The following is a 25,752-nucleotide window of genomic DNA, read 5'->3' on the forward strand; positions in this document are numbered from 1 at the left end:
CGTCCACGACACACTTGGTGCTAGGATTCCAGGGAGCCTCATGCCAATCCAGACTAGTGGGTTTACGGCGACATAATGCAGGGGCCCACACCCTCCATATAAACACACCAAGGGGTGTGGAAGCGGCGAGAGCCATAGCATTGGTGGTTACACCACTAACTGACCCAGTTAGCAATCCAACCATGGGCGGAGGGGACACAGGAGAAACACATCAGGAAAAGGATATGGAGGATGAAGCAGAAACACGTCAAACACATCCAGGAGACTCACATCCCAGAGAGGAAAAAGATATGGAGGCGGAAGCCAACAGCCTACTGGCTAAGTTCCAAATGGATATAGAGGTGCTACCACCCTCACCATCATTGGGGTTTGGCCAACTGGAGGAGAGCCCGAGGACTGGAGAAACTGGGAAAGGGCACAGCACATCTTCACCAGAAGAGGTTGCCAGAGGGTTTGAAGCGTAACGTTACGCAGCAATTTTTTTCAGAGTTGGAAGTAATGAGGACAGCTACATAGAGGATGATAGATCATTCTCGAGGATCCGATGTGGGTGCTATAGTGAAGGCAGCAGAAGCCCTAATGGCATTTATGATAGAGGGTTGTGAAAGGGAGTTCTCTGAGAAGATGAGAAACCAAGGTTGGCCTGACAAGGAGACTTTGGAGATGATAGCAAACAAGGGGGTGCCACAGATTCTTAGAGGGCATATAAGAGATCAGGAAGTGATGGGGACCCTCACTACCATGGAGCAGACCATTCGTACTACATTTTTACAGCTCTAAGGGGTGACATGGAAAGCTAGCAAAATGGAAGGAGAACACGCCTTATCCCTGCAACGAGAGAGTGAGCTAAAGGAAAGAATCAAAGCTCTGGAACGAGAAGTGGCACAAGAAAGAACCACCCGGCTGGGAAAGGAACAGGAGTTGGTTGCCTCTGAGAAGGACCGAATGGATGCCCTCAGGCTTCTTAAAGCAACTCGGGGAAAACAACTCGCTGCTGAAAGAGATCTGAGGACCATACCAGAGCGTGCCACGTCAGAAACAGGGACGCCCTCTTGTCCCTCTTAGTAGATAGTTTTTGTTTTGTTGTTTTGTGTCGTCTAGAAGACGACAAGTTTTGGGGGGGATGATGTAAGCCAGTTAATTAGTAAATAAGACTTTTTGGAAATGTATTAAAGAAAACAATAGTTTAAGTCATAACTAAGGGTTAGTTGTATGACAGTTGATGGCCTAACCAACCGCAAACTCTTTATATGCAGACTTGTAGCACATTTGAAGGGGCCAGATTGTGGAAATTAATATGATATATCTTTGTGTTGCATATAGCACATTATTGCATATGCCGGTGTCGTACTATGCCATGATTGTTGTAATTCAGATCAGTGTTTTGTATGCTTATAATTCAATCCACTTAGGCTACTAACACAACCCTACCATCAGTCTACCCTCAGGAAGAGTGGAGCAAAGAAACTCAAGCCATGAAATTATTCTCCTTTCAAGATTATTAGACACATTGGAGAGGTGGATTATGAGTCAGAGCTGCCAGCAAACAGCAAGGTGCACAATGTCTTCCATGTATCTCACCTCAAGAAGGTGATTGGGCACAATGTGGTTCCTTCTAAAGCACTACCACTCCTGGATGACAATGGGAAGTTGATTCTCATCCTTGAGGCCATTATTGATACTAGAGAGCAAAGATTGAAGAGGAGGGTCATTAGGGAGTATTTGGTGAAGTGAAAGGATCTGCCATTGGAGGATGATGCATGGGAGAGCGAGCAGATTCTACAGCATCCAGAGTTGAGGTTGCTTGAGCACAAGCAATCTCAGGGAGGGCGGATTGTAATGTTCCCTTCTTAGGTAGTTCTATTTTTAGTAGGGTTGCCCACTTATCAAGATTCCCGTAGGTCAGCACAGTGAATAGAGGAACCAAACAGGGTTTGCAAAGCTTTCCAAAGGGATTTGTGAACCATTTCAAATGTCCAAATACAGACTCCTATTTTTTTAGGAGGGATTCAATTTTCAGTTGCAGCGGTTAGGTGGATGGTTTCAGAATAAAAATAAATTATTAAATTATTAACTTTAATGTTTTAATTAAATAAAATAAAGTGCTTTATTATAAAGTCACTTTATAATATTTTAATAAAGTAACTTAATGAAAAATAAAAAGGGGACAGCCAAGGGGTACGGCCACCTAGTAAGAGCCAAGTTGTTTTAAAAAAGACAATAAATTAAATTAAGGGGGCCATGAAGGTGAACGCAGCCTGGAGAAGATATAATTTTTATTTTATTAAAATAAATAGACTTTTGGGTCTCCATTTGGTAACCTTATTAACATCATTTTTACAGTGGAGAGTTTGATTTCAGAGCTCTGGCACATAGGGTGAAATTTACAGGTTGCAAGGACGAAAACCCTTGAAATTCAAAAGGCCTGCAAGAGTGGAAGACCTCCCAAGGGACTGAATTATTACAATCATTCAGAGAAAATTATGGAACGAATTCATTTTCAGGTTGCAGCAGTGAAAAGTACAGGGAATGATTGAAGTTTCAGACCAAGGAGCACATCTGAACCATTTGAGATACCACTTATCAATATTCAAAACACCTACACCCATTCGTACACCCCCTTTAGCCAAACAGAGCATTCCAAGTGGGATGTGAGGGTTTTGAGGGCTACAAAGAGGCAGATCAGATCTTGTACCAATCTGAAAATATAGATCAGACCAAGAGGAATCCATTTGCTGGTCAAAATCAGGCTCAACTTGGCAATTTCAGCATGTGACAAACACAATCAGACCTGTACCTGATTTGTATGGTATGTAACTATCTAGTTAATCCAAATAAAGTACAAAAACAAATATCAATTTTGCGTGTATTTGCTGTACTGTTATTTCCAGCATACATTTATTGTTATTTCCATTTAAATTGCAAACTAAGCATAAAAACAAAAAAAATCAGAAAACTGAAAAAAACAAAAAAACACAAAAAACCAAACTACCAAAAAAGTCATACCGGGGTGGAGCACTACATCAAGCTTTCAATCTTCTACGATGAATAAAAACATTGCAACATCATCTTACATTATTAGTGTTTCAAAACTCGCCAAGACTTGCCCAAACTTCACAAGTATAAAGGCAACTAGAGTAAATCAATGCCCAAGGACTTGTGACTTGTGACCTAGGACCCAAGTACTCAACAAGACCTATCGTTAAGACTCAACCAAGTCGAGTTTGAAATTGGATAAAACAGAAAAGAATAAAAGATTGAAAACACTCAAACATAAAACTGAAAAAAACAAAAAAACACAAAAAACCAAACTACCAAAAAAGTCATACTGGGGTGGAGCACTACATCAAGCTTTCAATCTTCTACGATGAATAAAAACATTGCAACATCATCTTACATTATAAGTGTTTCAAGACTAAATGCCCAAGGACTTGTGACTTGTGACCTAGGACCCAAGTACTCAACAAGACCTATCGTTAAGACTCAACCAAGTCGAGTTTGAAATTGGATAAAACAGAAAAGAAAAAAAGATTGAAAACACTCAAACATAAAAGTGTAAAAGACAAGTGTTTATTGAAGGGTTTAGAGGACCATTGGTGGTTGGTTAAAAGCAATAAAACTATTATAAATGGCATGCACCACAGAGATTTTTATGGTCTCAATGGCTTTGATTTTGGATTGTTGCCCCTATACATTTGCTCTAGTTTTCAAAAATAAAACATGAAATCATTTTGAGCCATGCTACATGGAAAAGCAACAAATTTTTATTTTTTTCAACTTTTTCCCAATTACATCCCACATAATTAAGTTAAATTTATACTTCTAGTTTGCTGAGTCAATTCCTATCCTAAGTAAGCTCCTATGATTGTAGCAGCATTTGCAGACTTGTCCAAGATACAAGCACATGACTCCACGTATTGCTAGCAATACTGAGTTGAGCAATACAATCTCCTTTCTACCATTCTTCATGACTCCATATTGTGGTTTTTGTTTTTGATGCCATGGATATCATAGTCCATGTATCATAATTCATGAGTTTTGTACACCTTACACATTTTACATCATTTATATATTTAAAAATGTTGTATCCTTCAACTAAAATTCACTTTTGTAATCATGTAATCAAATGTATAATTGTGAATGTGATCAAAGTAGCTTACATTTGATTAGTTTATTGTGTCTTTAAATTTCCTATATAGAAGGCTGCAGGATAAAAGCTTTAAATCCTTGAAAATCTCTATCTTTATTTTTTTTTTTAATTTGCAAAGTCTTAGCCAAGTTTGAGCTCTAAGCCCAAGCTCAAGCCAAAAACAGTTTGCTGAGTCTGAGCCAAGTCTAAAAATTGCAAGACATCTTTAGCTCACATGTTCCTCCTCTAAGCTTTCCCTCAAGCCTATTCTTTGCTTATGGTTGTTAGAGTTGCATCTAACATTAAAGCCAAAGTTAATCATGTCGAATTCTAACCATATGCTCGTTCCAGAATTTTAGACTTATAGAATTTTGGCTTAAGACTTAGATGTTTTAATTGAATTTAACCCATAGGACTAGGATATAATTTAGTTATAGTGTACGCTTGTAAAGCTGTGCATAACATGCGTTTGAGGTATTTAGGACAAAAACATACAAGCACCAGGATTAAAAACATATTTTTTTATATAGTTTAAAAAAAAAGAACGATAACTATGACAATAGTATGTTGTACCTCAACTTCTTGCGCATATGTATTATCATAGCCAGAGTCTCTGACTGCTTCTATGTAAGAAGCAATCAAAAAATCTCCAAAGTATTTACGAAGAAGATTGACATTGTCCTGGTACTTTCCAGACCTGAATTTAAAGAGATCATCCAATGAGACAGTATAAACGAATTGATTGGAAGAAAATCCAAAGTAAATGAAAACAGTATGCAAGAAACCCCATACAAAGATTAAGATCTAAAGACTTACATGACTGATCCATCTGATGTAAGCAGAAGCCAGCGCTTGAAAGAAAAGGCCTTAGCATGGATTCCTTTGAACATATCTGGAGGCACAGGAAGGTTTTGAATCTGGAAGGTATCAAGTTCTTGAATGTGCATTCGGCAAAAGTGCTCTAGAGATACTGCAAATGTTTCTTCAGAAACACCAGCAAACGTATCTGCAAATGGAATAAAACTCTTAACAGAAAGAATTAAAATGTAAACAACCCAATCTCTCAATGCAAGGTGGCAAGCTTGGACGTGGCCTACTAAAGATATTAAAATGATGGATCATGAATGAAACACTATATATAAATTATAGTTTTAGTAGAGTTGAAACTCACCAACAAATGCTCTCTCTGTAATAGCATGAAAGTCATCCAAAAGATTTCGTAAATTCCAGTACCTAGGAGCCTGAATAAATAAAAAAGTTAGATATCTAAAGGTACCAAATTATGTAATCTAGGTTCAAAAACAACAAATTAGAAATGACATGGTTTTCTTCCAGATTAAATATCAACGGACCTTATGTGAATTTACATTTCTGAGAACAATTTCGTCCATAACAGCTTGCATATATCTGTAATTTAGATATTCAGATTAGTGCAGCCTTGCATTTAATGCATTTCATTCTCATCGATTGATAAAAAGAAAGCATATGCAACATTTATTTTATCTTAACTGAAGATTGTGGGAAAAATATTCTTACTGGCTAAAACACAAAGTCAATAACACCACAAGTTCTGAATGAACCAATGAGGAAATTGTATAGGTATTTAATCGCTAGCGTTACTACCAAAATCTACATTCTCAAGGTGGACATCAAATGCGGTTTGATAAGAGGAACAAATACACTCAATAGAAAAGAGTAACTGATAAAGTTGATATATGTTAGAGGTTTCGGGTCCCCTCAAAACCTGTTTGATCCTTAATCAAAAACTGATAAAGTTGATATACAAAAAATTAATACTGTTCGAAAATAGCAGGGGTAAGCTAGATATAAAATATTATGTATCAGTCTCAGATGATGCAGATAGTAGTGAAAGTTATCAGCTCTAACTCCTCGAACCAATATTTATTACTCTAAAGAATCATCTTATGGGATGATACAGAACATTTTTTGCAAATTCAAATACAAGGAAAGCCATAACAGAAAAAAGCAGAGCTTCAGTGCACTATTGGCCAAAAGTCATAGTTGAAAAAGTATTTGCAATGTGATTTAAAACAAATGCGAATGAAACCAAAGATGATTTATTGACAAGGAGAAAAGATTAAAAAAGACATGCTGCATATATCTGGCATGAAGTTAGAAATCAGCAGACCATACACATGATTCGGAGTTTTGATTTTGATGCTAAAGTTCTGTAAATCTACTTCATTATCAGTCCACAAATATAACATACGCTTCCTTTTCACTTATTCTCAGGCATAAATGTTCCACAAGTACACTGTCAAAATTGTCAGTGATGAAAGCACAGCTCACTGTTGAAACAATATCCATCATTCAAAAGTCCAGAAGTGTTAAAGTGGTCTGTAATTATTTTAACACTGATAAGAAAACTAAACTTTAGAGAAGATACCAAAAATTCAGAATAATGAGCAAAACTGCGCATGATGCATACATGTGCCACATATCTATAGTCTACAGATATTGACAACCCAAAACTTACACTATTAGCCAACATGATAGATGAGATTTTTGTTTTATTATGTTTTGTTGATCTTGTCTGCATGTTCTACTTATAAACAAAGGCAATTTTTATAAAGATGAAATGGTAAAATGTTTTTGATTCTATAAGAAGGGAAAAGGGCCCCAATCCCAAAAGTCAGAACAGCATAGAAACGAGACCAAAAGAGGCAAGAAGGGCAGGCAGGCCCAGACCTAACTCAAAAGTGGCTCGCAGGGCAGAGATCACCACTTAAAAACTTTAATGCTAGTAGGTGGCAGACAGGCCATAAAGAAGCTTAAGATAGGCATGCAGGCATGAGAAAATAAAAAGACAGAAAACATCATCCATCGAAGAAACAGAAAAAAAGAACAGCAACACCTGCAAAACAGAACAGCAGCACCTGTGTAGCAAGAAGATCATTTGATTAAGTTCCAGTTCTCCATTAGGGAATCATGCTTTGCTGAGATTGCTAATTGAAGTTTATGACAGTGTGAGGTATTTGCAGATTTATATTCAGTTTGCACTCAATTTACAGAAATGATTTTTCAGATCACCACTATATTAGAATATTGTAATGTTTCTTTAATGGTCATCTTAGTCATCTTAGTCATCTTTAGTTAGTTTCTATTTTCAGATTCAGTTTACGATTGTTTCTTTTAGAAACATTGTCTCTTGTAAAATCTTTATATAGAGCTCTCACTCTATTGTTTAATATCATCGAATATTTGAACATGGTATCAGAGCAGGTCTAAGCCTGTCTCCCTCATGGGAGGGTTTGGGTTTTTTGGGAAGGCTTTTCCGGCTCTCTATTTTGGTACAGATTTGCAAAGGCGGGTTTCTGTGTTCAAACCAGAGATTGGAAAATCGACCAGGACTCGCCAAACTCAGCGAGTCTGAGTACGATTTATGCTCCCCGAGTTTGGCGAGCTTGGACTCGGACTCGTCCGAGTCCAAGGGGCGAACTCGCCAGACTCGCCGAGTTGGCGAGTTTGGCATAAACTTGCCAAACTTGGCGAGTCCCGTGCCTAGGACTCAGTCGGCGGCAAGGCCCAAAGAAGGCCTTAAAAAATGCATATTTTAAATATTTTTTAAAATGAATAATCTCGTCTTTGTTCACTACAACCTCCACTTGAGAATGAAAAAAATTAGGGTTACAACATGTCAACCAATAGAAAAATAACACCTAATGCCTTTACTAAATAATAAGAGTCTGCAAGGGGCGATGCCCCTTGACCCCACCTTGGGGGCACTGCCCCCAAGCCCCCATTGAAAAATATGGGGGGAAACTACGTCGATAGAAGTAGGGAAAATTTAACCTCAGAGTCTGACACTGATTGGATCGACCAGGTAGATATAGAGGCTGAGACTGTAGCCATGGCAGAGGAGTGGAGAGCACGAGCAGAGACAGGAGATTCAGAGGTAGATAGTAACACAAATGTTCCTGATGTTGGTGAGCATGGCATTGTGTCACGAGGAGTGGCTATGGTTGTTGAATCATCCAGGACCTACCTTAGATGCCTTCCCAGGGGGTCGGGGCCGAAGGGTGCAGGCTCCTCTGAGCCATAGGCTTGTAGTTGTATTTACCTATGGTATTTGTATCGAAAATTTGATGATGATCATATGATAACATGGATTTTTTATTCCATGAGTTTTGTAATATTGTATACATTTGACAATATTTATAAATCTATGTTTGTTATTTCCTTCACCTACAATTTGCGTTTATGCTTATGTGATTGATGTATACTTGTGTATGTAATCAAATGAGCCGAGTTTGATGATGTTATTGTGTCTTTAAGGTGTATTCAATAAAGGGTGCATGAAACAAATTTTAAATCTTTAAAAATCTCTAAATTTCTTGAGTTTTTCACTTTCCCGAGTCCAGCCGAGTCTGACTCCGAGTCCTAAGTCTAGGTCATCCTTGCCAAGTCCTTGCCGAGTCCGAGTCCCGTTTCTTTGGTTCAAACCCATGAAGGGTTTTGACCCGTCTTCAGGGCAAAGATCATATAGGATTTTAGAGTACAGAATCGAAGGTTTTCCTATCTGCAGGTTCGCGAGCTTTGTGTGAAGAGTTTGCGATTTTTGTTTTCAAGGGTTTTTCATGGCCACGTGTTTGTCTTTGTTTCTTCTTGGCACCAGCTCACGCGTCTGTGATTTCCATTGTTGTGTTCGCCATCAAGAATTTTTGCTTGTGCCAGACGACGAGAGTTTCCTGCGTTTTTGTGACTGGAAATTGTCTTTTACGACATCTATATATTTTGCGATGGAAAGTTTATTTTCTTTTTGTGTTCATGAGTGTTTGTGTTTTCCCGTGTTCGCGTTTTTCTTGTGGGTTTCAATGTAGGCTTCTCTGTGGCTTCTCCAAAAATCCCTACAAACGGTCGTCCCAGTCTTCTTGCGACAGGAGTTAATTCTCTGCGATGGGAGTTTATCCCTTTCTACCTGCGAACGGTCATCTTGTTCTTGTTTTTTCTTCTACGTGTTTGGTTTTCCCCTAGTTAGATTTTCTGCTGTTCGGGAGGGCTCTCTAATTTGTGGATGGAATTTTTTAATTTTTGTCCCTTAAAAAAAATTAATCAGTGGGTTTATATTTTTTATCCTTAAAAAATATCTGTGGGTTTTATAAATTTTATCCTAAAAAACTTATTCCATTGCGTTTTATAAGTTTTATCCTAAAAAATTATTTTGTTTGGTTTATAATTTTTTACCTTAAAAATTATTTTGTAAGGTTTATAATTTTCTCAATAATTATTGGAAGGGTTTTTCGATTTTTGCCTCAAAAATCATGTTGGGTTTTGCCTGATTTTATCCTCAAAAATCATGGGTAAAGGTGTTATTGTCTTAGGGTTTTACCATTTTTCCCGAAAAAACGATGCTTTGAGAACTTCAGTTTCTGGGTTTAGCAATTTTTTCCTCAAAAATTGTGGCTTCTTGCAGTCTGTTTTGGGCCGTCATGCTCATCTCATCTGCAAAAGTTTGTGGACGATTTGTGTTATCCAGAAGTTCTCAAGATTCTGGGAGGGTCAGTGGCAAGCTCATCTTAGTGATAGGGTCAGTGACAGGCTCATGTCACAGAACGTCTTGAGAAGAAGGGGGCAGCCTTCTTTGTTTTTCTTTGGGTAATTACAACAATGACCATTAAGGGAGGGTATTAGAATATTGTAATGTTTCTTTAACGGTCATCTTAGTTATCTTAGTTGTGTTTAGTTAGTTTCTATTTTCAGCTTCAGTTTATGATTGTTTCAATGTTTATATAGAGCTCTCGCTCTATTGTTTAAACTCATCAAATATTTGAACACATTATACAAGATATCTATTTGGAGTATGTTCATGTTCAAAGTGTAATTGCTTACTTATATGTTTCAAATGTTATAAAAAGAAATCTCAGAGACTGTAATCAGTTGTAACTTGTAATTGTGACATTTTTAGAGTTGGTGATTTAAGAATTTCTAAGTTGCTACTTAGATCATTGAATTGTGATTTTGGAAGAGTTGGTGCTCTTATAAAGAATTTGTTGATTCCTTGGAAGTTAGTGCCCTAAAAAGCTTTGTAAACATTCCAACTATGAGGTTGGATTGGTACAGTAGATCCTAGCAGCGTTTCCAACCGTGGTTTTTCCCATCCTGGGTTTCCATATAACTCTTGTGCATTAGCTTAATTGTGTGGTTGCATCTCTTTCTAAGTTCAGTTTCAATTCCTTTCACTTTTCAAATTGGAGTTTGACAAGTTCCATTAAAAGTTCAAATCAATTAAGGATCAAAAGTTTATATCGACTAATGATTCAACCTCCCACCCTATCAATAGTAGAATTGTGTTCTACACCCAAATCAGAAGAGTACCCTTTTTAATTTTATTCTTTTGCCCACTAGACTGCCTTTTACAATAGTGTAAGTGTTTTGTGAAGAGATCTCAATTAATTTTATCTTAACCAAGCTCTTTTTGGGAGCAGGGTTAGAAATAGGAATAATGGCAATAGTGAACTTACATAAAACCAGCATTCCACGGGGACGCATCCCCCCCCCTTTTTGGGCGCGTCCCCCCATCAGGGACGTCTTGGGGACGAGGGACGGGGACGCGACATCCCCCGCCATCCCGCCACCGCCACCCAATCGCCGCCGGGACGTGGAGACGTATCCTCAGAGACATCTGGGCATCTCCTTGGGAGACGCCCAGACGTCTCCCGCGTCCCCACACCTAAACAAACTAAAAAAGCCACATTTTAAAAAACATGTGCCATTTAGGGGGATTAAGGGGTAACCCTAATTGGACGTGGGCCCCACCCAACCCCCCAAAACAACACAAAAGCATGTTTTTTTTTTTTAGATTTAATTCTCATTTTGGTAAACTGATTTTTTTTTCCAGCAAGCTAAAGAGGAAGAAAAACTTGAAGAAGACTGATTGAAGGGGTGAGAAAAGCTGATTGCAAGTGTGATGGGAGCTAGAAGAAGCAAGAAGAGGAAGAAGAAGATTCTTCTACATTTTTGAGAGATTTTTCAAGCACAAGGTAGGGTTTTTCAACTTTTTCTTGTTTTTTTTGTTTTTTTTTTTTAATATTTTCTGATTTTCATTGTTCTATGTCATTTTTGGATTTTTTTTCCCTATTCATCTCAAGACTCAAAATGAGATTTGATGTTGAATCTTGAGGGCATCAAGATTCAACATCAAATCTCATTTTGAGATGAATAGGAAAAAAATTTAAAAATATATTGTTAAACTAGGCTGATTTTATTTTTATTTTGTGAAATGCAGTGTCAATTTCACAATGAGTTCCCAAGGCATGAGTGAAGATGACATGGAAATCCATTCTCATAGTGAGAATGATTTAAAATATGAACCTGAAAATGAGGGGGGTGACGATGGGGCTGATCCTGAAGCCCAATCTAGCTCTATGGCAAGTGCACCAGCTAGTACAGGTTGCCCTTCAGAGTTGTTGGCACCATATGCTAGGGGTCATTTTGATCCTAAGTCTCCTCTAAAACAGTTTGCTTCACGAATATCAGTACAAGGTACTGCATCACATTCAAGTGGGGGAACAAGGAAGTGGAAGTACAATATTTGTGACACAGAATGGTTCGGTAGCATTAGTAGGGTGAATGCACACTTTCTGCTTTGGAGAGGAAAAGGCGTGAAACATTGTAAGTTTTTGGAGGAAGCCAAAAATATACAGTACAAAATTGAGTTTAACAGGATTTGGGGGGTTCCAGATGACACAAATATTTCAATGCCTACTACTTTGTCTGCTAGGGCAGCACTTCATACTTCTCATGCTTCGCAGACAGGAGGAATGATGTTTGGATCTCCATCCACTTCCACTTCTACTGCCGCCAGGGCTGGGAAACGTAAGTTGTAGACAGCACAAAGCAACCCCATTACTGATATGTTTAATGTGCAGCTGAGAGATGAGATAGATGAATCCATTGGCAAGTTATTCTTTGTCAATGGCATTCCATTTCATGTTACACGGTCTCCTTATTATAGGGAGATGATGGCTATGGTGGCCAAGGGAGGACCATCTTATCTGCCACCAGGGGAGACAAAAATGAGGACCTCGATCTTGGATAAAAGCTATTCCAAGATCAATATTTTGATGGAGAAGATGAAGGCATGTTGGGTGGCATCGGGGTGCAGCATAGTTATGGATGGGTGGACGAACATTAGCCATCATCCACTCATCAACGTCATGGTCACATGTGCAGAGGGCCCATACTTCCTTAGAGCAGTTAATTGTACAGGGCATTGTAAAGATGCTGATTTCCAGTTTCAGGTCCTCAGGGAGGCTATTGAGGAGGTTGGGCCACAAAATGTGGTCCAAGTAGTGACAGATGCAGCCCATGTGTGTAGAGCAGCAGGGAGACTCATTGAGGCAGCCTATAGACACATTTGGTGGACCCCATGTTGTGTGCATGCCATGAACAATGCACTCAAGGACATGGGGAAGATAGACTAGATTAGAGGAGTGGTCACCGATGCGAGAGATGTGCAGATGTTTATCTGCAACCACCACACTTCACATGCACTCTTCAAGACCTTCGCGAAGAAGGAGTTCTTGAAACCAGTTGAGACTAGATATGCATCCTATTTCATTCTCTTGGAGAGAATGATTGAGTTGCAAGAGGCATTGCAACTCATGGTTATGACTAATGAGTGGAATAGGTGGGCTGAGGCCAAGAAAGAGCAAGGGAGAAGGGTGAAGGAGATAGTGAAGAGTGATGTGTTTTGGACTGATGCGAAATACATTGTCTCTATCATTACTCCAATATTCCAGGTGATCAGATATGGGGATGGGGATGCACCTAACCTTGGAGAGGTGTATGAGTGCATTGACTCTATGCTTGACCAGATGAGGGTTGTTGTGCGAGTGAAGTACCCCTCTTTAGCATTCTACAATGAACAAATCCAACCTATCATTCAGCGTAGATGGGACAAGTTGAACACTCCTTTGCATATGGCTGCCTTTGCCTTGAATCCTAAGTGGTACAAGGCTAGACCGGGTAGACTGACACCGATTCAGGATGATGAGGTGAAGGCGGGTTTCTTTAGGTGCATAGAGAAGATGTTTGATTCCAGAGATGCCGGCACAATGCACACTGAGTGGGGAAGATTTGCCACTCTTAGAGGTTATTCAGATGCGGCAAAGATGGATATAGACAACATGGCACAGAAGGACCCACTTTTATGGTGGAATTGTCATGGCCCGAAATCTTTGACCACCACTCTAGCCATCCGTCTGCTATCCCAGATTTCCAGTTCTTCAGCTGCTGAGAGGAACTGGTCTACATATAGCTTCATCCACTCTCTTAAGAGGAACAGACTTACCTCTAAGAGAGCAGAGAAGCTTGTGGCTGTACACAGTGCTTTGCGTCTCATTGACCGCAAGACACTCATGTACAAGGAGAGTCCAACGGCACGATGGGATGTAGAGCCAAAGGAGCCTTCACAGATTGATGAGGATGATCCTACCACTTCAGATGCAGGGCTAGTTGGTGTGAGCTTGAGGGACCTTGATCCTCAGGAGTCCAGCAGTTCCAGTGAGGAGGAGTTCGCAGATGATTAGAGGCCTCCATTAGCTATAGTTTGAGTTTTCAGTTTTGTCATTTTGTATTTCACTCTAGTCTCTTTTGTAATGCTATTGCTACACGTATTTGTATTTGGCTACTCATTGTAATGATGAATCATGTAATCATCTTTATTATTATAGACTTTGCAATGGCATCAGATATTCGTATTTTCGTTTTCCTTTTTCGATATTCATATGATAGAAATGAGAAATCTCCAATTTGACAATTTCATTTGTCAAATTTTATTTACTTTTAGCAATTAGTTACATATCACTAATCTAAGTAATCTTGGTATTTCCTATAGGTTCATTTGAAATCTAATTCTTATACTGTTATACTGTTATACATCTTTTCAAAACTAGTTTTTCAAGTACTATATGTATATGTATAAGTATATGAGCACCACCACCCCACACCCCCCCGCCGCCGTCCCCCCGCCGTCCCCAAATTTAGACCCTTGGTCCCCCCGTCTCGGAGACGCATCCCTGCATCCCCCGGGTCCCCCCGTCCCCGACGCCCGTGGAACATTGCATAAAACCATAATAAGCCCTTGGTGGAGAGGAGGGCAAACCCCATCCTCGATACATTTTAGGAGAGAAGATAGCAAATAATAAGGAAGGTTTATTTTTTTGCCATGCCTAATGTAGTTGAGAATCGAAAAATCGTAACCATGAACTGTTTAAAATCTACCCTCCAAGGTAAAGTATTTCATAAACATGAAGGTTTACCAATCCCCACAGCAACAAGAGATTCTCCTTATTGAACCCATTTTGATACCTCTACATTTTCACCCTCCTCAAATAAGCTTTCAAGAAATCTTTGATATTTTTCATTACTCCTCTTAACCACTTTCAAACCATCACATTGTAAGTCAGTCACCTCAGCAATCAATTGTAGGGTAACCAAAAAATGCACTCCTATATTGACCTCGCCATGCTCCCAAGAGTTGCAGAGTTTTGGAGTTGGTCATTGTACACTTTCATAGCAAGGAATTAAGGGAGTAGGACAAGCACATGTTGGCATGATTGGCATAACTGATGCAGATGATGAATGATGACTAGACCGGTAAAGGACTGTTTGTGATGACATAGTGATGAAGAGATTGAGATTGCATGATTGGATGACTTTGATCAGTTATTTGTGTTGTCACTGTTGGCAACTGATGTTTACTATGTTGTATTTTGTCATCTTAGTCTTTTTGGTCTACTAGAAAGACCTTACCGTTAAAGAAACAGGAAACTAGCAATTAGGACCTTAACCGGTAAACGAGGAAATGTTTTGATTAGAATTGGCGATTGGTGATGATTGAAGTGTTATGGTTTGGAATTTGAGTTTGTATCATTGTAATATGTATATGACCGGAACCGCATCATGTTTTGGTTACCGGAAGTCATGTTTATGATTTCTATTGTATTTTTGCTAGGGTTTAAGAAGGGTTTAAGGACCGGTAAAGAATTCTCTTAACCAGTAATGATTTTTGGTTTAGCGGTGATCTACATCAAGTTCAAATGTTGGAGGTGACATGGCACAACCCGCGTAGATGGATGAATTGCTGTTTTGGCGCATTCGAAGATGGAATTTCTTGGGAAACAGTGAAGCGCTTAGAAGAGTATTCTAAGGGTTTGACTTTGTATCAAATCGAGATGCGGTGATCATTCAACAGTTGTAACTGATTTCTAATTGATTGTAATAATCCTTATGATGATCAATGGTGATCTCTAATGAGTTGTAAAAGATCTATGATGATCTATGTTGCAAGTCTTAGGGTTTTGTAACCAACTAAGTTGAAAAAGTTATTTAGGTCGGTATAGTTGATGTTTGTTGTGACGGTGGTTTTTGAGAAGAGTGTGAAGCTGAACCAGAGTGTGAAGCCGAACCGGGTGACTCCTAACAGGGCATCTTTGTAAGCTCCTAACCAAGCTAGGCTCCTAACAGAGCGCAATCCGAAAGAGTGCAAAATTTTTGTGGGTACCAATTCCCACCGTGGTTTTTCCCTATTTGGGTTTCCACGTGAAAAACATGGTGTTCATATGCTGAATGTTTTTATGTGTTGTTTTGATTTACTTTCAGTTTATGCATGTTGATGAACACTTAATGAGTAGTTTTGTTAAATCAATTTAACAGTTGGTTATCAGTGATTACCGGTAATGGTAAAGAGTTTATTACTGGTTTATGATTGATTTGGTGAAGTTTTATAAGTTCAAGTTTTAAGTTTGAAATTGTTGTTAGTATTGATTCACCCCCCCTCTCAGTAGTAACCGGGGATCCTCTAAGATTAACAGCACAATCAAAAATATACCACAATTCGACATTCAATTGTAACGCTTGACAAGTAATGTGTTCTGAACTTTTCTTGGGACCTCCCATCTTGACATTGTCTTTGCTACCATCACTTCCCATCACCAGAGTAATACATTCTGCCAAAAATAGATAAGCATCTAGAAAGCAAAAACTTCTAAAATAATCCAAATTAAAAATTCTAAACTTGGCAACTCCACCAAAAGCTAACTTAGTCTTTCTAATAATAAAGACTAATGGATAATTCTTCCATATGGCGTTTGTGTGGTATAAGTTAGTCATACCAAACTAATTGTAACACACCCTTTTCTCCCTTTCCCAATAATCATTTCTAAATATCATTTTGGCTATCGTGCTAGTAGTAATAACTAAACACACGTGGAAATTGAATTAAACTAGGAATACCTTTGGCAAGGATACTGAATTAAACTAAAATGAGTAATAAATTCATGTTCCCTATGACACATACAGATCTTCTTATTTCTATCATTACTTTAAGTCGTCACAATCATATTATTAACCTCAATATTGTTACTCATTTAAAATTGATAAATCTCCATGTGCCACGGAACATCCCTCCCACTTGGCATCGCTTCCTTCCAACGACCATAAACTTCAACAACATTTGCAGCTTTGCTTACTAGACATTTTGAAACATACCAACTTTGCATAATTCATTTGAAATCAACCCCTTGATTTTTGGTGGGAGACTAGCATACACCCAAGAGGTGCACTCTAAGCAAGACAACCCTAGATTAGAAACAACATTTGCAACCATATTACCTTCCCCATAAGTGTATTGTATAATGGACTAAAGGAAACTCCTTAACATTATTATGCAATCATCCATCGTATCTCCAATTTGCCAAGGGAAGCCATATCATCTTTGAGAATTTTAATTATTAACTTCGAATCACCCTCAATAACTACTTGATTAAAACCCAACACTTTCAATCTTTTGATACCCCACAAAATAGCAATGGCTTTACCAACATTGTTAGAGCTCCTTCCACAACTTTTAGCAAATCCTTCCACCAAATAACCCTTACTATTTTTTATAACCCCCCAGCAGTAGCACATCTAGGGTTTCCTTTCGAACAATTGTCAAAGTTTGATTTAACCCATCATTCATCCAACAATTTCCATTTAGTACTCTTCATGTTCAAAATTTTGATCCAATTGATTTTGATCAAGTCTTGAGTAATCCCCTATGTTCCACTAACTTTCCCCACGAGGGGATGAGGAACGGGTTTTGGGGACGAGGGTATGGCGTACCTAAGTTTGGAGATAGTGGGGGGACGGCAGTGGAGCAGTGTTGAATTACATATAGTACTTGAAAAATTAGTTGTAAAACTATGTATAATGTATAAGGAGTAAGTAAACACATTGCAATGATTGCACTGAACTTTGAACATTAAGTTATAAGTAGAAAGATTGTGTTGGAGAATGTTAAAGGATCTAACATAGAGACAGTTAAAGCTACACTTACCTCTATCCTCATGAAAAACATCTTTATATGTGTAATGACCACCTGTTGTGGTTTTATGCACATTCAACACAAAATAAAATACCCTGAGATATCCTATCCTCTCTTGATCAAAATCATCTATGTGCTAAATAGCCGAACTGTGTGATCACAAAGACAACTGCAAGGTTCCCAACTACGTACGGATAGTCTCAGTTGGTTCGTTGTGATTTGCTGATAATCTCAAGGAGGACATACATAATTGTTCGAGGAGTAAATCAATCTAATGATTCTATTGATTCCCAACACTCGTAATTTTCTTTTCTTTTTTAGAATGATTTTGCAATAAGTGCTTTTCAATCCTGTTGATTTGTTTTTATGCACATGCAAACACAATAAAATACCCAAAAGAATCTTATCCTCTCTTGAATAAAGTTTCTCAAATGTTGAAGGTTGGCTTAAGGATTACTTATGACAACTCCAAGGTTCACAAATACCGGGTCACAACGTATGGATAAGCTCTGTTGGTCATTGTGATTGTTGTTTCATCAAGGGGCATTTTTAGTTACGAAAGATTTCATGAAGTATTTTGCTGATGATATGCGGTGAAGTTCTTTCCTAACACTACTGAATGTTTGTCAAAAAATAGCAAAAGATAAGGGTTTAGGGAGGTTCTAAGCTATCCTAAGAATGAATGGATGAAGAACGACACAAGTGAAACTCTACTAGTCTTAGCATCGCCATGCAAGAACAACTCCACTAGAACTAGTGCAATCTTCTAAGGATATTTAGAGATTTTCAAATCATTACTAAATATAAACACCATTACTTGAATGCATGTCAATGATTGAACAACAATTGAACTTAAGCAATTTCAAAGGTTCCACTTGACCACACAAGGCGCACTTACAATCAGCAAGAGGCTAGTGGTATGGATAACGAGTCTCACAATACATCAAGTGCAACATTCCATCATTCAATCTAAATACTTAAACTAATATCAAAGATTGACTTGAAAAGATAAAGAACCATGCAATAGGTTTCAAAGATTGAATAGAAACACCATAACTTCAATGTTTTATTAATCCAATGGCCAAACAACAACAATTCTTCAAGTCCTTCTCTTATCACTCTTGACTTCTATATCTAATATCTAATCTCTCTCTTGCTTATTTCTAATCAAATCCCCTATTTCTCTATTAACTATTACAAATGAAATAAGTAGAGTTTATATAATACTCCCAAATACAATGAAGGGCCGAGATCGAATGGAGATTAAGGGCCAAGATTTTGCCACATAAACCCTAATAAGGGTTTGATACAAATGACACCCTATCTTGATGAACATTATCATGGAAACAACCAATGAGAAAATAGCATGTGCTGACACAAAATTTGAGGAAACATCCTCCAATGAGAAAACGAGTTACCAAGTGGGATCATAACAAACTGTCTTCTAGAATCTTGTTTCCTTTCTCACGTTACTTTCTGACATATTCAATGAATCTGGTCACTATACCTTCAATCTTTGTCATCGGGATCTCAGGTAGAGACTTTAGTTGTTCCTTCATGCGCATGACCTCATCAAAAGCTTTGACGATGGCATTCTCCCATTCAAGTTCGTGTTCGTGAGTCTTGTTGGCTAATACCACGAACTAGAGCATATCATTCATCTGTACCTTAGTGATCATTCCATCAGTCCCATGGAAGATAACTCTTATTCTTTCCTCCAACTCTCTAGCTTCTATAATTGTTCCAGGATCAATCTTCCTCTGTAAAACAATTTGTGCCACTTCCACTATCTTATCATGAATTTGGTGCATATCATCTTGAACTTGACTACATCCATTTCGAATCTCCTCAAAAATGATCTTCTTTATGCGAAGTAGGCTGCTCCATTGTAGAAAGCTGGGTGTAGATCCTTCTCTTATCTTCTCTCTTGATAGGACTTCCCTAGGTGTTTTCCTTATTACTTAAAGTACCGGAATGATGACATCTCTAGCATGAGCAAATGCTTTGAACGCTTCTATAAGGACGTGAGTTCTCCCAAGGACCTTTATGACTGTATCGAATGTCTTCATTATGCCCTTCATGAACTTGCTAACTCTAGTATATGTATCCTCTATCCATGTATCCATCAACTATGCCGAATTTCTCATCTTCTCCATATGATCAACTGACTCCGCAGGAAGCAAGGGTGGCGATGTAGCTGTTGGGCTCTGATGTCTCAATGGTTGCTGAAATTGTTGGACATAATTCCTCCATGCACTTATCTCCTTTTCTAATCTTCTATTCTTTTCCATTTCAGCTCTCAACATGTCATTAACTGCTTTCAATGAATCAGTTCCATCACCTATAGCTTGCTCGGAAGTGAGTGGACCTAAATCAATAGTCTCCATATCATACTCATCTGTTGTGATCTCACCTTCATACTTCTCAACCCTTGGAGTAGCTATTTGCAACTTCCTTGATCCCCAAATAATCTCTAATCACCTTGGACATCTTCGTAGCCTCCTTCTCGATTTCTCGAGTTTGGCTTAGAAGACTCGCTATGTCATATGTTGGTTTTTCAGCAACTACTATTACGTCTTGAGCTAGTCTTTCCTTTAACCATTCCAGGATAGAGGATCTGCCTTCTTGAATTTGTGTTTCTTCATGCATTTGCTCATCTCTAGGTGGTGAGGTAGTCAATTGTTGTCCTCTTCTTCTTTTCCTTCGATCTCTTGGGTGTGACGAGTGAGATCTTCCTATTCCTTTGATAATTTCTCCTTTCCTTTATCATTGTGAACTCTGGATTCCGATGATTCATTAGCTCCCTAACTCAATTCTTTTTCTATCCTTCGTTCTTCATGTCTTTCTCTTTAATTCAATTCTTCTTCATGTCTGGAGGAAGGATGACTTGAATTTGATTTATGTTTCTTCCTTGAGGGCTCTTTTTCTCCACGATCTTACTTTCTCTTTGAACCGTTTGAGTGAGATGGTTGAGGTGCACTCCCACGTGCGCTTGCTTCGTCCTCATCATTTGCTCTTTCTTCTGAGTGGAATGTAAGTGCTATATTCTTCTCTTTCAACTTCTAGTGTTGTACATCTATCCATATGCGGGTGTATTCCAAAACTGGTTTCAACAGCTCCTTCAAATTAATAACTTCCATAACTGCCCATTTGAATTTGATCTCTTTGTCTTCCTTCCCGTAGGCTGCTTGGAGATATTTACCGTTGTCTTGAACTTGGTCGGCAACATGAAACAACTTGCATTTCTGATAAAATCGAGAGATAGCCTGGAATACATCTTCTTTACTTCTACATCATCTTGAATGTTCCTCCAATAGTCCTCAAGCTGCCACTTGTGTCCATATTTCTTTCACAGGACTTCTTTTACATTATCATATGGATCGAAGCAATCTCTAGGCGTGAATGGCTTGAGTGAATGGAGTGCCAATTCTTTCTCAGCATCTTCTGTCACATGAATGGAGGGGCATACTTCAATAGAATCTCCAAGTGTGATAGGAAAAGAAACACTGGCTCTATGCTTATGCCTATATGCCTTGACATATGCTATCAATTGTCTCACCACCTCGAGTAACACCACTCTATTCGTTGGGTAGTGCGGCAACATGTAGGGAGGAGGAGGACATCCTTAAACTCTGATATATGTGAATTTCGAGAACTGGATGAACCATGCACCATGTTGTTCTACCAATGTTTGTGCTTCTGGAGAGAGTCTTCGCTACAATCCAACTCGAGAAACACTTTTGTCGCATGAATGGAGGGGCATACTTCAATAGAATCTCCAAGTGTGATAGGAAAAGAAACACTGGATCCATACTTATGCCTATATGCCTTGACATATGCTATCAATTGTCTCACCACCTCGAGTACCACCACTCTATTCATTGGGTAGTGCGGCAACATGTAGGGAGGAGGAGGACATCCTTAAACTCTGATATATGTGAATTTCGGGAACTGGATGAACCATGCACCATGTTGTTCTACCAATGTTTGTGCTTCTGGAGAGAGTCTTCACTACAATCCAACTCGAAACATCCTCGTGATATGCAAAGTGAATTCATCATTCACTAATATATAGTGTTGCTTTGGTGGCTGATTAAGCTATGGATAACACTCATGCAACTTTATCTCTTTGGTTCTCCTTCCAACTACGCCCATGTACATAAGTCCTGGATACTCATAATTTCTTTCAATGGAGTATATGACGTAAGAGCTCATATAAAATGTCCTAGTGCGCATCAGTCTCCTTAACTGTAGATCAATGCAATTGCTGATGAGCCACGCCCAATTGATTGTATTCTTTCCATGAGTAACAGTCTCAATGAAGTAGAACATCCAGTCCTCAAAATATGAAGCCTCAAGTGCACCAACCAATCGATGGAGTAAGGTGATGAAGTCTCTGAATTCGTCATTGAAGTCTATCCTATGTAGTCTATCGGCCCATCTACTTCTACCACCTCTACTCTTCTTCAACCAATACTTGTCAATGATCTTCGCACAAGCATCTGGGTCATCATCATAGGCAGACTTAGCTCCTTCCATGCTTATGTAGACCATGCCTTTAGGCTCAAGTAGATGAAATGTTTCACTGATCGTTGTCTCCAAGAGATATGCGAGCACTGTTCCATCCCTCGCCACAATTCTTCTTGACGTGGAGTCATAATGTTGAGCACATTCCACAATCAGCTCGTAGCATTGCACCGCGGGAGGAAAGCCATCTGCATTTATGATCCCACTTTCAATCATCTTCTTGGTTGTAGCAGTAGGTTCACTTGTGTATGATGGGTGTCGCAACTTCTTGGTGTCGAACTTCCCAAGATTGGTGTCTCCTATTTTGCTCCAATGCGAAGTGATCCTGCTTTCGAATGCACCACTCTTGGAGTCTTCCTTGATGAGTGTCTGGCGAGAAATGGTTTTGTTTGGCCTAGGAGCCGCCATCTTTCACCTATGAGAGATATATAAGTTAGAGTAGTGGTGAAATATTGATGTGACGGAGTCTATTTACTCAGCTATGAAATGAATCTTGCATCTTAATAAATATGAAATCAATTGCTAAATAAGACTGATTTACTCTTCTTGATGAATTATGAGATCTAATTTGCCAATAACAAAATCAATTTCTGACCTTAATCACACCTGTATTTGATTTTATATCAGTCTAAATGCTGTGCTTACTTCTGTTTTAAACTTAAAATATGATCACTGATATGACTGCTGATGTCTAAGTGTTCACTATCTCCTTGAATTCGCCTTAATTCCTTGCTATTAAAGGATGAAATTCGCCCTTCAATCTGCTCAAATTCGCCCTTGTAATTATGAAGTTGCTGCTCCTTTGGGGTGAATTCGCTGTAGAAGATGGTTAATTCGCCTTCTTGCTTTTAAAATTCGCCAATCTGCTCTTGAAGTTTGCTAATTAGAGAGATGAATTTGTTTTGATTGATGTTTAAAATGATTATTTGCTCTTTCTCTTATAGCCGACTAGGGAAAGGTTGTGCCTTTTGCCATATAGGCCGACTCGTTCAATTAAATTAGAACAATAAATTTCATTAAGCTGGCAGACTTATCCTTTTGAATTTCAATTTTGAATTTAGCTTAAAGGGCGCCAAAACAATGTTTAATCATTCTTCTTTAGATTATTAAGAGAATTCACTCATCTCCCTTGAAACATGAAGTTTGCTCATGTAGGTTGAAACATGAAGTTAAGGTTTTGGCAGTGTTCAATAGAAACGTGTTTCCCCCTCCTAGGCCCAAGTCCGCCCGTCCCCAAAACCTGTCCTCGAAACTTTTTCCATTTGTCCCCCCATCCCCGAAGCCCGTCCCCCTGTCCCCAACGGCCGTGGAACACTGGGTTTTGGGGGCTTGGAGAATGAGGTGAATTGAAATCGAATATTGCCTATTTGCACATCACCTTGATTCATTTTCTCCCTTCAAACTTGCAAGGTAAGGCCTCTTGGAAACAACTTCGGCCAAGGGTATTTAAAGTGAATTTTGATTCTTATGAGAGGCAATTGAAGTTTTACCTTTAACCTTGAACTCTTGGAGTGTCACTAACTAGCAACTTCTTTAGACTCTTCAACTGAGCTCTTGATTGACTCACATGACATCTAGACCCTATAAACTTACTCATTTCACCTATGAAAAGGGGAGAGACTAGACTAAGAGGCTAGGACTATAAAAAAAGGGGGGTCCCCATCTTGATGGGGTGATGTGTGAAATGATCACAACAAATCCTACTTCTCCTAAGACTTGGAAGAAAAGGAAAAAACGGGGGAGGGTTTAGGAAGATAATTCTAATCTTAAGCTAATCCTATGAACTTTGGAGACAAAAATTGCAAAAGTGGAAATTAAACCTGTTGAATTTCATTACAATACTAGGATCACAAGAAGATGACCATGCACAGTAATCATAGGGTGTGCTCGATTAACTACGAGCAATGATTCAAATCATTGATGCCCTCCCAACCATAGACGATATAAGGCTATCGTCTCCCCCAAGCACGAAATTATCTCTCTCTCTCACTATATATATATCAAATATGAACAGCAAGATGCTTTTACAATGATCAAGTACAAAGGCCAATGTGAATCACTTCACTCCTTGAAGCTATATGCTTAGATCAATTTACAATGCACAGTTGTGTATGCAGTCCGAACTGCATTAATGTATCCAACCTATGAAGAATGTGTTCGATCAGCCAAGGAAGAATACAATCTGCCAAGTAGTGTATTCGCTCTCCCAAGGAATGATTTCGCTGATGATAATTTAATTCAATCTGAGATATATGGAAGTCAATCTGCTATGGAAGTCGATCTGCTGATGATAAACATGGACTGCATATAGGAAATCTTCCGCACGATTGGAGTATCTTCCAAATTCACCAAATGAAAGAGGTAGCATCTCTCTTATACACGCCACGGTGACCCTTCATGAAGAATCGGCTTCTTCAAGGGCAACGTGATCCTTCATCAAGGGGTGGCGGACAATATCAATGAGGAGACGTGTCTAACCATGGGTGACGGGTGTGTGTCTTAACCGGTGCTTAGTTAAGGACTTAAAACAAAACCGCTTCATAATGTATATTACCCGCTTTCTCTAGAGTATACACGGGTTCATGATTGTCTAAGGCCGATAGGCCAATTAGACAATCATGTTCGCTACATCGGCCAAGGGAAGGATCCGACCATAGCTATAACTTCAACAAAACCAATTCTTGTTTTGCCAAATTCAACAGCTACACAAGAACGGTGCTATCTCCTAAGGAATTCAAACGATTTCCATATCACTTATATTTACCAACATATTGAACAATGAATATAGTGATGGAGGTTAAGTTTTCATTCACTTGTTCAGGCTAACTTTGCAAAATAATTGAAAATCATCCAATTATAAAAAGTATGAACACATCAACTCCACATTAAGCAATTTTATCAATCCTTCATTCAATCTATCAATTTGGAAATTAATCCTATTCTAATGAGAGCCAAGAATCCATGCTAACTTGCAAAAGTGGACAAAGATTCACCAACATATTGAACAATGAATATTGTCTATTACTTAAGAAGTATCACTACAACAATTTCTTTGAAATCTCTCCTTAACAAATGAAAAGAGGAGGGTTTATATAGACATCCCATTACAAAGCACTAGCCCAGATTGATCCAAGATCAACGGCCAAGATTAAAACGTTGAACTCTAATTAAGGCAAGCTACAATAGATATCCAAAACGACCAATAAGAAATAAACATCTATTAAATCCATCTTTCTTCTAGAAGTGGGTGTCCCTTATCCTTTTCTTTGGCAGCAAATTATATGAACCTGGTCACTATGGGGCAGAGCTCTTCCATTGGGACACTTGGCATAATGTTGATATTGTATTCCATCAAGTCCATCTCATTTTCACATGTGGCAAAAGTGGCTATCCAATCTATTTCTAGTTTTCAAAAACCATCCTCAATGGACAGAAATGAGGATTCCTTTGGTAAAATGTTGCTTCTAGATTGGATTCGTAGAAGTGAAGAAGTTGCTTTGAACTTTGGCCTTCAAGTTCTCTACATCCAAGTCCTTGTCTCGAACTATTTCCTGCTCAAGCACATCGAATACTGTGTCAAAGACCTTGTCTTAGACTGCTTTGATTAATATCTTATATTCTCGCACCATCAATCTTCATCTTTTCCAAGATTTCTCCTCTAGCCACCAAGCGTGATACCATGTGCCGAAATCATATATCTCATGAACTTCCTACTCCTTTGTAGCAAGACCTAAGTCCACAATCATTAGCTCGTAATCTTCAAGAG

The 25,752-nt window shown here is 38.7% G+C and overlaps 1 protein-coding gene across 4 annotated transcripts in view; it reads right to left on the reverse strand.

The window, feature by feature from the left end:
* LOC131066584 (protein translocase subunit SECA2, chloroplastic) overlaps window positions 1-25,752 on the reverse strand; it is a 195,507-nt gene that overhangs the window by 48,743 nt on the left and 121,012 nt on the right. For all 4 annotated transcript variants that reach the window (XM_058001391.2, XM_058001389.2, XM_058001388.2 and 1 more), the window contains 4 exons: window positions 5,482-5,536; window positions 5,301-5,370; window positions 4,946-5,135; window positions 4,703-4,826 (listed from right to left, as the gene is read on the reverse strand). In XM_058001391.2, the coding sequence (XP_057857374.1) occupies window positions 4,703-4,826; window positions 4,946-5,135; window positions 5,301-5,370; window positions 5,482-5,536 (439 nt within the window). The remainder of the gene's footprint in view (window positions 1-4,702; window positions 4,827-4,945; window positions 5,136-5,300; window positions 5,371-5,481; window positions 5,537-25,752) is intronic.

Source organism: Cryptomeria japonica, chromosome 10, assembly GCF_030272615.1.
Source record: "Cryptomeria japonica chromosome 10, Sugi_1.0, whole genome shotgun sequence".
NCBI classification, from domain to species: Eukaryota; Viridiplantae; Streptophyta; class Pinopsida; order Cupressales; family Cupressaceae; genus Cryptomeria; species Cryptomeria japonica.